We start from the raw sequence: 11755 nt of genomic DNA on the forward strand, positions 1-11755 counted from the left end.
GGGGCTGGGAGTTGCCTTCCCCTCCACTTATTCAGGAGAGCAGGGAAGGCATTAGCAGGGCGATGTCCCCCCGCTTATCCCCACATGCCCTGGTGACCCCCTCCGGGGTGGAGCCAGGCCTTTGGCTGCCTCCTCGTTGCCTTTCCCTTGGCAGTGGCCAGGTCGTCATGCCCAGCCTTGGGTCTACTGCCTTCTCCTGTCGCCGGCCGCGACGATGCCCTTGGCTGGAGCTGCGCTACCTGAATCCAGCCCTTTCCATGTCTCTGGGGACTCGGCTGAGGGCGGCTGTCCTCACGTCACCCTAAAAGCCTGCTGTAAATGTAGACGTGATAAGAGCGGTCAGCTGGCTGGGAGGGGAGAGGAGGGAGGAGGATGTTGTGTGGGCAAAGTTGAGGGTCTCCGTCTCTCAACCTACAGAGCCCTGTGCTGGTCAGAGCTTCCCCCCGGAGTAACCGGCCTTAACAGCAAGGTAAGGAGCAGACCCGGCCTAGAGATGAGTCACAGGGAGCCAGAGCTCACCTAGCAGGATTTGCAGAGACCTTGCGTGGGGCACGGGAACTGCTGAATAATGGAAATGATGGCATGGGGAAGGACTTTGTTGTTTTCTAACATGGGGCTGGAGGAATTACTGACAGCAAAACAGTGCCCAGAGCTGCAGTGTCCAGGTAGTTTTCCAGGCCAGCTCGGTGCTCGCTGTAACTCAGACCCTGCTTGAACACAGGGCCAGGGACAGGAGCGGGTGAAGGAGAGGGGCTCTGTTTGGTTAGATATGAAAGAAAATAAGCCTGCTGTAACTTTGTGAAGATACTGATTCACACAGTGTAGGTCCTGCTTTGCTGTTAGCTCAGTAATATGGTGCAGGGCTGAGATTAGCAGCACTGGAAGGATGTGAGGACAACTACTGACATTTAAGAGACATTTAAACAGATAGAAAAAGCTTTGTCTTCCGTCCTTTCTTTCTGGGCCCTTTGAAATTTCTTCAAACCATTCCAGCTCCCTAGATTAATCCAGCAGCCAGGATTAATCTGTAGGAAAAATACTCCTTTCAAGTCACTACAGTGGTGTTTCAATCAGAAGCAGCAGTGATGTCCCATTTTAAATTAACTGCAGGTAGTAAAGGTCGCTCTGGCCTCCTGCAACCAGACACCGGAATAACATGAACACATGCTTCAAATTGGAGTCTCAGAGGTGCCCAAAGAGACAGACGGGATCCCACGGACATCAGTATGAGCCCAAAACTTCTCACAGCTCCATTGTACTTCTAATGCAATTGGAAGGTCTCTGTTTTATCCCACAAAAACTTTCCCCCTTGACTCCTGAGCGGGGTGGACAGGGGATGGAGAAAGCCAGCCGCACTGCTGGGGTTTCCCGAAGGTGTTAAGGCGTGTGGAGATCAGCTTGCCCAACTGTGATGATCAGGCCCACAGGACACCATCTGAGCGCTGGTGTCACCTCTCTAAAATGAGGTCTGGAGCCCCTGAAAGGGGTGTGAGCAGTTTTATGGGCAGAAACAGTGGCTTGCTGCAGGGACCGTGCTTGTTTCTGTTAAAAAAAAAAAAAAAAAAAGGCCAAAATCAAGGCAGTTTGGGGAGTAGAAGGGATTGGGCAGATCCTCAGCGCAGCCCGGTGGGAGCTGACACCCGGGTCACATATTTCACAAGGCCAAACCCTCCTGCCCCAGCAGGTTGCAGACCTCAACGTGGCACTCATCCTGCTGGCACCGGTCTCAGCTGGGGAGCAGCAGGACGGCCACCTCCCTCCAGGACAAGTCCTGCTTCTCTTTGAGTTTGTTTGGCAGCAAGGAGGTTCTTGCAGTGTCACATCTCAGAGAGATGCAGGTTTGAGGGATCTGGACAGAAGGCCTGGAAAAACATTGTAATTTCTTGGGAAATTCCAATATTTAACCTACATTTTCACCTCAAATCCAGCTGAAAAGCTGAAACTGCAAATTTTCCTGGGGAATGCATAGCCTGAACAAAATGTGTGTTTGGAAACATCAAAGGGGTTTTGCTCTGAAAGGGTAAATCCCAGTTCCTTTTCCCAGGCCTGAGCTGGGTGTCAGAAACCCTTTCATACCCAAACGCACAGGCGCGCACGGCATTTGCATCCCAGTTTCAGGACTGATGTCCACTCCAGGATATGACACTGTGATAGATGAGTAAATCGGGGTAGCCCTGTGAAACACCGCAATAGCAGGGATGGCTCAAGTGCCTGGGGCTTTTCTCCTGAATCCTTTTGGCCGGGAGAGAGCAGGGTCTGTGGATGCCTGTGCTGTCCCTGCTCCCTCTGCTCACTGCGGCCAGCCGAGCTCGGCCACGCCGGCACTGCTGCTCTCCCCCTCGGACTCCACCCTGGGTTCTCTTTCCTGGCAGGGCCTTTTACTAAACTTTTCCCTTCTCCATATTTTTGCTGGTCTCATAATGCCTCCCTTCTTCTTTGCCTAGCGCTAAATACGAGCTGATTACTCAGTTCCAAGAAACCTGATCTTTATGGCCAAGCGTAATAAACAGCACCCAGACATGTGAGACAGCGCAGTAACAGCTATTTCTGGCCGGTAGATTTGTTCCCTCATATATTGGCTGCTCCAAGCTCCCTCAGACGAGCCGAGGTCACTGCCGAGTTTCCAACTGAGTTTCAAGCTGGAATTTGGGAACATTGAGAAGCTGGATTTTTCTTGTTGTTGATTTGTTCTTTTTTCACCTGCACTCTAAACTGGTCCCCCCAAAGGGCAACTGGCCCCACTGGTTACCCAGCAGTGCCTCAGCATGCCCAGGGGGGAAATGAACACCCTTTTCTAGCCCCTGCTGCAGTGCTGGGGTTCATCTCACCTCGCTGCTGTGTGGGAACCTCTGTCAGAGTTGCCTGACCTTGATCCACCCCCCTGACATGCACCTGAGTCAGGCAAAACACCCCCTGAGCTCGCCACCTCGCTGTCTGGAGTCTGCATCACTCCAGCAACCAGTGGGTGCTCCCGGTTTTCCCAAGGCAACCACCCAAAATCCTCAGTCTGTTTCTGACGCAGCAAAGGTGACGGTACTGGTTGAGAGCTGAGGATTCCCTCTGGCAGTCATGGCCCTCAATGCCTTTAACACAGCTCAGAGGGGTACAGGGCTTTCCATCCTTCCCTTGGCCTGACCCAAAGGGAATAGGAGTCAGTGGGAGTTTTTCGTTTGCTTAATTAAATGTCTTGAAGAGCAGAAGGACAGCCATACCGCTGCTACAAGGCCCCTCACCTCTCCTTTCTCACCAGGTCCCATTCTGATCCTACCAAGATGGCACCCAAAAAGAAAACCTCCAAGAAGCCCAAGGTGGATAAAGAGGATGCATCCATGACCCCGGTGATGGTGGAAGATGCTTTGCTAGACGTCGAACACCTCAATCACCTGAATAGTTTGTACGACAGCGGCTCCAACGGCTTCCACTGCACGGCCACAGAGGTTGAAGCGCCAGACCATGGAGCCAGCCTTCTGGAGGGGATGAACCAGATGCGCCAGAAGCGGTTCCTCTGCGATCTCACCATTGCCACCAAAACCAAGTCCTTCGAGGTGCATAAACTCGTCCTGGCTTCCTGCAGCGAGTACTTCCACCGCCTGCTGCAGAGAGACCCTCAGCTGCACCAGGTGGAGCTCTGCGACGTGTCCCCGCTGGGCCTGACCACCATCATCACCTACGCCTACACGGGGAAGCTGAGCCTCTCGCTCTACACCATCGGCAGCACCATCGCCGCGGCCACGCAGCTGCAGGAAGCGACTTCCTTGTTCGGGAGATTGCTGTGGAGAACTGCGTGTACATCGCTAACATCTCGTCCACGTACGGCCTCAACCAGGTGAAAGACGCCACCCGGAAATTTATCCGGGAAAACTTTCTGGAGTTCTCCAAGACCGACCAGTTCATGAAACTCCCCTTTGACCAGATCAATGAGCTGCTGATGGATGATGGCCTGCAGATACCCAGTGAGGTTGCAGCTTTCCAGATCGCTGTCAAGTGGCTGGAGTTTGACCCAAAACGGGTTCGATACGCTGCTGACCTCCTGAGCAACATCCGGTTTGGCACAATCTCGGCTCCAGACCTGGTCAACCACGTGCAACCCGTGCCACGCATGATGCAAGATCCGCAGTGCCACAAGCTCCTCGTGGATGCTATGAATTACCACCTACTCCCCCACCAACAGAACAGTCTTCAGTCTCGGAGAACCAGGATACGGGGAGGCCAGAGGGTACTTGTCACAGTTGGGGGTCGTCCAGCATTGACTGAGAAAGCTCTTAGCAGGGAGATCAGCTACAGGGACGCAGAGGGAAACTGGAACAAGCTGACAGAGATGCCAGCGAAGAGTTTTAACCAGTGCGTGGTGGTGATGGATGGGTTCATCTACATCGCGGGTGGTGAAGACCAGAACGATGCCAGGAACCAGGCCAAGCATGCAGTCAATAGCCTGAGCAGGTAAGACGGGCTCCACCTGGCCACGGGGTGAGGGACAGTGTGTCTGAAAGGTTCCTCTTTGCTACCAGTAACCAGCAGGGAGGTCTGGCCTCTGGGATAACACTGCCAGGGGGGACTAGCAGAGCAAGGCCCAGCACAGGGAGCTGCACTGGGAGACTCGGGGAGAATTGGGGGTTCTTGTTATTTGGAAGTAACCCATTCTGTTACGCTGGGAGCTCCCCTTTTCACCTGCTGGCTGTTCCTCACGCCAGTGGCAGCCTCCACCAGGTCTCTGGTTTGTCTGGAATGATTTGAAAGTAGATTTACTGTCTGTAGGATTCCTGTTGCCTTAAGGGCTTTCTTCTCTCCACCTCCCTTCCTTTTTTCATCATTTAATGACAAGGTTGGTTTCCTAAATCCCCATAAACCTGTCACTGGATCACCAGGGGATTACTGTTCAAAGAAAAGAGAAGTAACCATGGCAAGAGGACATCACTATTTTGTTTGCAACCTAAACCTGAGCTTCTTGGTGGCTCTGCCCACGGCTTGGCTCAGCCGCCTGAGGGTCCACACACGTCCTTGGCACTGCTCCAGGCCAGCCCTCCACGCCACGATCACCACCCCTCCATTAGGAGCTGTCTTTGGGCTCTTTTTCCTGCCCCAAGTGAGATTTCAGGGACCCACCAACAGGTCTCCTTTCTATTTCTGACTTATCCACCTTTCCCAGCCTGGCCTCAGTCCCTGTGACATTGCTGTGGGGACACAGCAGCTCCAGGTCCCTCTGCCATCTCGTGGGCACACAAGGAGCTGGCTCCTTATCACGTGCCTGGCTTTGGCCTGGCAGGGTGGGCAGGGAAGACCTGCCCCAAGGTCCTCTTCTACCTGCCAAGACCCAACAGAGGGGACAGTGACAGTGCTTGAGGACACCTCAGATTCGGATCACTCGCCATTTCCAAGCCAGGCTGGAGTTTGTGGTGGCAGGAACAATGCTGGGCTGTCCCAAGGGACAGAGCAGTCACTGGCAGGGTCCAGTCCTATGCAGCGCCATCATCTCCATCTGCACTGCCTGTCCAGATGCTGTTTGACTGCTGGAGAAGGCAGAGGCTCTTCCAGAGCACGAGTTGCCTCCTCTGAAGGCAGATGTTTGGCAGGCCCCTCTTCTCCCCCCAGCTCCCATGCTAGCCCAGGACAGACAGCTCTGCCCTTCGTCCCCCAGGTATGACCCGCGCTTCAACACCTGGCTGCACCTGGCCAGCATGCAGCACAGAAGGACACACTTCAGCCTCAGCGCCTGCAACGGGCTCCTCTACGCCGTCGGAGGGCGCAACGCTGAGGGCACGTTAACGTCTGTCGAGTGCTACATCCCCACCACCAACAGTTGGCAGAGCGTGGCAAACCTGGAGACGCCGCGCTGCTGCCACGCCACCACCCTCCTCAACGGCAAGCTGCTGGTAACCGGCGGCTACATCAACCATGCCTATTCCCGCACTGTGTGCTGATACGAGCCCAACGCCGATGCCTGGAGGGAGAAGGCTATGCTCGGCACCCCCCGGGGCTGGCACTGCGCAGCCACTGTGGCCGACCGAGCGTATGTGCTAGGGGGGAGCCAGCTGGGTCCCCAGGGCGAGCGGGTGGACGTGATGTCTGTGGAGTGCTACAGCCCGGTAACGGGGCAGTGGAGTTACATGGCACCCCTGCCCACGGGGGTCAGCACGGCCGGGGTGGCTCTGCTGGAGGGGCGTTTGTGCCTGGTGGGTGGCTGGAACGAGTGTGGGAGGAAGTATCAGAAGTGTGTGCAGTGCTACAATCCTGACCTCAATGAGTGGGACGAGGATGAGGACCTCCCCGAGGCCACCGTGGGGGTCTCGTGCTGCACTATCATCCTCCCACGCTCCCCGAGCTCCAGGTCACGGGCCAGCTCTGTGGCCTCGGCAGCAGCCAGCACATAAAGAGCCGTGGGTGCCATGTGGCTTAGGCCAGCAGCCAGGGAAGAGAGCTGAGGGGCATGGCATAGCTGGATGGGGAGCCACCCTGACGTTTGGAGTCACTGCGAAGTCTCAAACACTCTTGTTCCATCATGGCAAGTTTTGGGCTCTAGGAGAGTGTCTTCTGAGCTGCCTGCATCTCCAGCGCACAGCATAAGCAGGGATTGTTCAAGCAGGGCAGGCACAGAAGCAAGCAGGACAGAAGAGTTCTCCTCAGCCTGCAGAACTCTTATCACCATGCGGATTGGAAAAAGTGGAAAAAAAGAAAAAAAACCCTAGAATAACACAGAAGTTCTACTGTAGGAATAGTAGCACAAGACCCTTTCTAAACAACAGTAGTGTTAGTATTAGGTACAGGAAAGTTGCTCACACAGCATTTGTTCAAGGGAAAGACATTGAATATTTACCCATTCCCCATCTTTAGGGAAACGCTGGCTGTCCTTTCAGGCACTGCAGACGCCCCTGACAGCACTGCAGGGCAGGGCTCTTGCATTGGCCACAGGACAAGCCACACCACAGGACTCCAAACCCTGACCCCCAGCCCCAGAGCAGCGATAACCTGTGACAAGCTGGAGAGAGGGCGGTGGTTATTCCTGGTCTCAAACCCACAACACGTCACACTACAGCCACACACTGAGGCCAGTGTCCCCGGGTAACAGATTCGGGTACTAGAGCACATTTACACACGATCCCAGAACAGCTCATCCCCACATCTCAGGCCGAGGCAACTATGTGCTGCCGAGCATCCTGGCAAACACTCTCGGTTTTGTTCCGGTTGTTTTTGCACAACACAGTGAAATCAAAGCCAGGAAGCCAACGTGCCACGAGGGCGCCAAGACCAGACCTTCAGCAGAGCAGGCTTATTGTCACTTCCTTCAGCAGCTCACCAAACAGCCACTTGCAGCAGCTACAGTTCACATAAAGGTACTGATCTTCCTCCGAGAACTCTCGGTCTCAAGAGTTTGCATCAAGCTGTACCGAGGGAGAACATAATTTCTGTTCAGTTTCGACTCTCCTCTGCGCATTTTAGCACGCGCTGCTCTGTGTGTTTTGGAGTGGGCTCCATCCTGAACCACGCTGGCAACCTCCCAAGAGGTTTGAACAAGGGAACAGTCAAGCCCGAGACAACACTGCACAACCCCAGTGCCAGCGTGTGCAGACTGGGATGGCAGCGAGCTTGTTCCTGTCTTTCCACTGCAAGACGCAGGAGAGGACAGAATGCTAGAGGGCAGAGCCAAGGGTGTTGCTGCACTCCGCCTGCGTGAGCTGTGTTGTCCTGCAGTGAATTTTCTCTTTAAAACAATAAAGGCCATTCCTTTGCAGGGGAAAACTATCTGGCAGTGTCATTAAAGCAGTGTTAAGTTCACCCTCCTAAAACACTTCAACAAACCAATCAAGATCCACCCTACACAATCTAAGCACATCCAAAAATTGCTTCAGGATTTCTACAGCACGTTAGGAGCACCACGATCCACGAGGTAAAACTCCACCAGCTGCAGGCACAGGCACTCAGGTCACTCAGCTACCCACAGCAGCATGGATCAGGGCTTTCTGCTTGCCCTCAGCCCCCTCTTGTGCCAGGTTTTAATCTCAGCTCAAAAGCCTCAGCCCTGCCAGCACAAGCCTTGCTCAGCCCCACTTTGCTTAGACAAAGAACCCACAGCTGCATTTTGGCTTTACAGCTCTGCTTTATTAAAGGATACACATTCTATTTCCTTTGGCTTCCCATTGACCTTCCACTCCCAACAGTTCCTAGAGCAACCGAGTTTCTTCCTAATTCAAGATCCCGCGTTCTTTAAAGAGCAGACTGCCCTAAGACTGAAGGTTGGCCTGCAGAGGATCCGACAGCACACTGACTTACTTCCTTCCCCTCAGGAATTTAACCCTCCAGAAATTCTGCTCTACAACTCCAGTGATCAAAAAGCATGGATTTTTTAGGAGAATCCCTCTCTGCATACTCCAGTAAAGCTCTACACATTTTTTTGTGCAGCTGGACAGTACGGAAGCAGAGACTATCCATGTAAATCCAACACGCGCTCCTCAAGAACAGCACCTTCTCTTCAGGCACACAGCATCAGTCCCCGTCCTGCTGCTGCCTTACAGCACGAGTGACCCCTGCTCCCTGCAGCCTCCCGGGTCAGGAGAAGCCCCCACAAAAATTCACAACACAAGTTAGGGGTTAGAAAAATTTATTTTCTTTTTTGGCAACAGGAACTGCTCATTTACCAGGAAGGATGATGCCATCATACTGTGAGAATAAACAGGAAAGAACCAAGTGAGAAAGTACCATCAGGTAAAGATGCAGAACTGCTATCCCAGGAAACTGTCACCACGTTCATTCCGGGCCAGCCAGACAACACCAACATCAAACCCCAGCTCTCCCACATGAGCAGCTGCCTGCCTTTCTACTTCACTGCTGTGCTATTAACTTCCAAGTGGGGCCTTGTTTACATAGCATTAACTCCACTCATCAGCCCCATGAAACACGCAGCCCCACCCTTCCCAGGCTGATCTGATCAGGACTCCACTTGTCTCTTCCACAGTCCCAGGACTTGGCCCTTGGAGGTAACTACACTGCAGTAAGCAGAACCAGGCATGAGGGGGGAAGGCCACTCAGCCAAAGCAGGCTGGACCCTCCCTGTACAGGGTATGGCTGATGTAGATCTCGGAGTGGCCAGCAAAGAGCCTCTGGACAGACTGCCCACCCTTTCCACCTCTGAAAAAGCATCACTGATCCCCATCCCTCAACATTTCCAGTCAAGCTTTTGGCATCTCCCATTCATCATCCAGTCTGTCAGAGACCTATGAACAGACAAACCCAAGAATTTGGTTTATGTGGATCACTCCATCCTGTAAGTCTGGCAGCTGAGCTAGGAGCTGCCAAACAAACTCTAACTCTGCCTCGTCACTTGTGATCCACGTAACGCCCTCAAAAACCACGGGAAACAGATCTGCACAAGAGCTGACACTTCCAGCTATCCTGCAAGAGCTGCTCTTTCAGTTCAGCACAGAGAAAAGGGGCATGAACAGCACTCGCTCTCAAATGCGGCTTCTACCACCCCACAGCACAAAAGTCAATGCTTTAAGGTCAAGATCAAGGTCTCCCACTCAGTGACTTGTTCCAGTCCTTCCGTGGTAAAGGATTTTGCTGATCCTTGCTAGTAAACTCTTGGGATGCAAAAATAAAGATGGATTTTACCTTTTGCTGAAACCAGCGCATGGCTTCTTCCTTTCCAATTCTGTGCTTGGCTCCAATGTTGCCAGTCCTGCGTTTCTTGTCAGCAATGCTGAAGCCAGGCCTGCCCAGCACCTGCCAGAGAGGAGGCCCACAGCACTGTTTCACTCTGACATTTATTGATTTACCAGTTTTCTAGTAGGGAAGGCTACAATTTCCACATCCGTAACATCTCGTTGCCTGTGTCACATTATCTTCTACAGCCTCAGTGTAAACTGGAAGCTAAGTAAACTTCCAAGCAGCCTGGTAAACTCACAGGGACAGCTCCTAGGCTGGAGAAATTAGCACATACACTGACTCGGAGAAACCAAAAGGAGTGTGGAAGATGCGCTATTCCATACTCGGAGGCCTCAGCTCTCAAGAACAGATCCAGCGCACTGCACTGCCAACGCATACGGAACAGCTTCCCTCTATTTCAGAAGCTTAGCGTGAGGCACAGCAGAACGGAGCGACTCAAACATGCCAGCCACCACTGCTGGTAGCGACCCAGCCCTCCACACGCAGAGGATCTTCCAGCAACACAGCCCATCCCTGTCTGCATTCCCGAGGCCTCTGCTCCTCCCTCCTTCCCCAACCCCAGCACAGCTGTTTCAGTGCTAAGCCCAGGCGCAGCAGTAAGGGCCACGTACTTGTTTCTGAAGAGGCTTTGCGATACGTCATAAATCAGGGATTTTACAGCAGGAAAAAATCCTGGGAATCTCACTTTAGACTCGAATTTTCTTGACATTTTTCTATCTTCTAGCACTTGGCAACAAGTTTATGTGAGCCAGTTATTCTAGGTTCCTTCCAGAGCTTTCACAAAAGCCCAGGAGCTGCAGAGAAGCAGGGAATACGCACCACGTAAAAGTCCAAGCCGTAGATACCAATACTGGGGTCATATTTAATGCCCAGATCGATGTGCTCCTGGATTCCAAAGCCAAAGTTCCCAGTGTCTGAGAAGTTGTTTTTCCTCAGCTCATATTCTCGCACCTGAAACACATGTTGTCAGTCACTATTTCATTCCTGACACAAACAGAAGCCCCCAACTGTTACCAGATCCACAGCTTGCTTACACAAGTCTTTAGTCCTACGATTTTTGCCTGTTCATAAATCACAGCAGCAGAGACAGAACAAAAGGAGCAACTGCACCAACTGCATCCTTAAGTAAGGAGGAGACAGCAACCCGATAGAGAAACCCTGCCAACACAGCAGCCCGCGTATCAGACAGGGCTGCCACCCCAACCCTTCCCATCCCTGACTGGCCTGTCACTAGAGCATCAAAAGGACACATCTCTTCAGTGGGTACAGATTAAGTTTTGTTCTTTCACAAATCAAACATCCGGACCAGCCATGTTCTCACCTTCAACCCCTTCTCCAGAATTTCCTCTGCTTTGGCCCCACGAACCGTGCAATGAACAGCAATCTTCTCATTTCTCCTGATTCCAAAGGATCTTACAGTGTATCGTGCTGTAGGCAGCAATAATTACACTCAGAAGCTATTCAAAGAATTACCACCCAGTGGGGTTCAGAGCTTGCTTAAGACTGGAGAAATGACTTCAAAGGAACGGAAAATAACCAAGGCAACCCACTGTCCCTTTGGGGATGAGAGCAGAACTGACAGAAACGACCCCGAGCACCTGAATATTTAAGGCCCCCAGTGCTCACAACAAGACCCTCAGATGCATCAGAGCAGACCTCCCCACACCGGCTCTGCCAAGGAGCCTCCTCCCTCTGACTTGCACTGCCACCTCACCCTCTACATGCTGGGGAGAGGACGGAAAGCCGCCACCGCTGAAGCCAGCAGACAAACCGCTCCTTTGCGACCCCCAGCACACGCCCCCCGCCCTCGGCAGCCGGCAGGAAAACCCGCTCCTCACCTTTGGAGAAGACGGGGGTCTGGCCCGTCAGCTGCTCCAGCACTTTGGCCGCTCGGGTGAGCCTGTCCCCGCTCTCCCCAACGCAGATGTTGAGGCAGAGCTTGCGGATGCGCAGCTCTCGCATGGGGTTCTCCTTTTCACCTTGGTCTTGCTGCAGAGAAACCACAGCGGGCTAATGAGAGCCGCCCGAGAGACAGCCCACCGCTCACCCCAGGGGCCGGAGAAGGCTTCGCCAGGCCGCTACCGCAGCCTGACGCCGA

General features: G+C 53.2%; 2 protein-coding genes across 3 annotated transcripts; one reads left to right on the forward strand and one right to left on the reverse strand.

Annotated features, from left to right (window-relative positions):
* The first annotated feature begins 3272 nt into the window (after nucleotides 1–3272).
* LOC104505292 (kelch-like protein 31) lies at nucleotides 3273–6368 on the forward strand. The gene is given in 3 exon segments (XM_010155684.1): nucleotides 3273–3741; nucleotides 3744–4440; nucleotides 5636–6368. Coding segments are annotated over 3 exon segments (1899 nt in total).
* Nucleotides 6369–8576: 2208 nt separating this feature from the next.
* RPL11 (ribosomal protein L11) lies at nucleotides 8577–11647 on the reverse strand. 2 transcript variants are annotated; one of them, XM_010155686.1, is made up of 5 exons: nucleotides 11496–11647; nucleotides 10979–11085; nucleotides 10477–10608; nucleotides 9604–9714; nucleotides 8577–8652 (listed from the first exon to the last, which is right to left on the reverse strand). In XM_010155686.1, exons 1-5 carry the CDS (start codon nucleotides 11617–11619, stop codon nucleotides 8623–8625), a joined length of 504 nt encoding a protein of 167 aa, XP_010153988.1. In that variant the 5' UTR covers nucleotides 11620–11647; the 3' UTR covers nucleotides 8577–8622. The 2 variants fall into 2 exon arrangements, with proteins under 2 accessions (XP_010153988.1, XP_010153987.1); XM_010155685.1 differs by having other exon boundaries at nucleotides 8580–8654; nucleotides 9549–9714; nucleotides 11496–11641.
* Nucleotides 11648–11755: the final 108 nt, after the last annotated feature.

The sequence above is a fragment of the Eurypyga helias genome, unplaced genomic scaffold, assembly GCF_000690775.1.
Source record: "Eurypyga helias isolate BGI_N326 unplaced genomic scaffold, ASM69077v1 scaffold11827, whole genome shotgun sequence".
In the NCBI taxonomy this organism is placed as follows: domain Eukaryota; kingdom Metazoa; phylum Chordata; class Aves; order Eurypygiformes; family Eurypygidae; genus Eurypyga; species Eurypyga helias.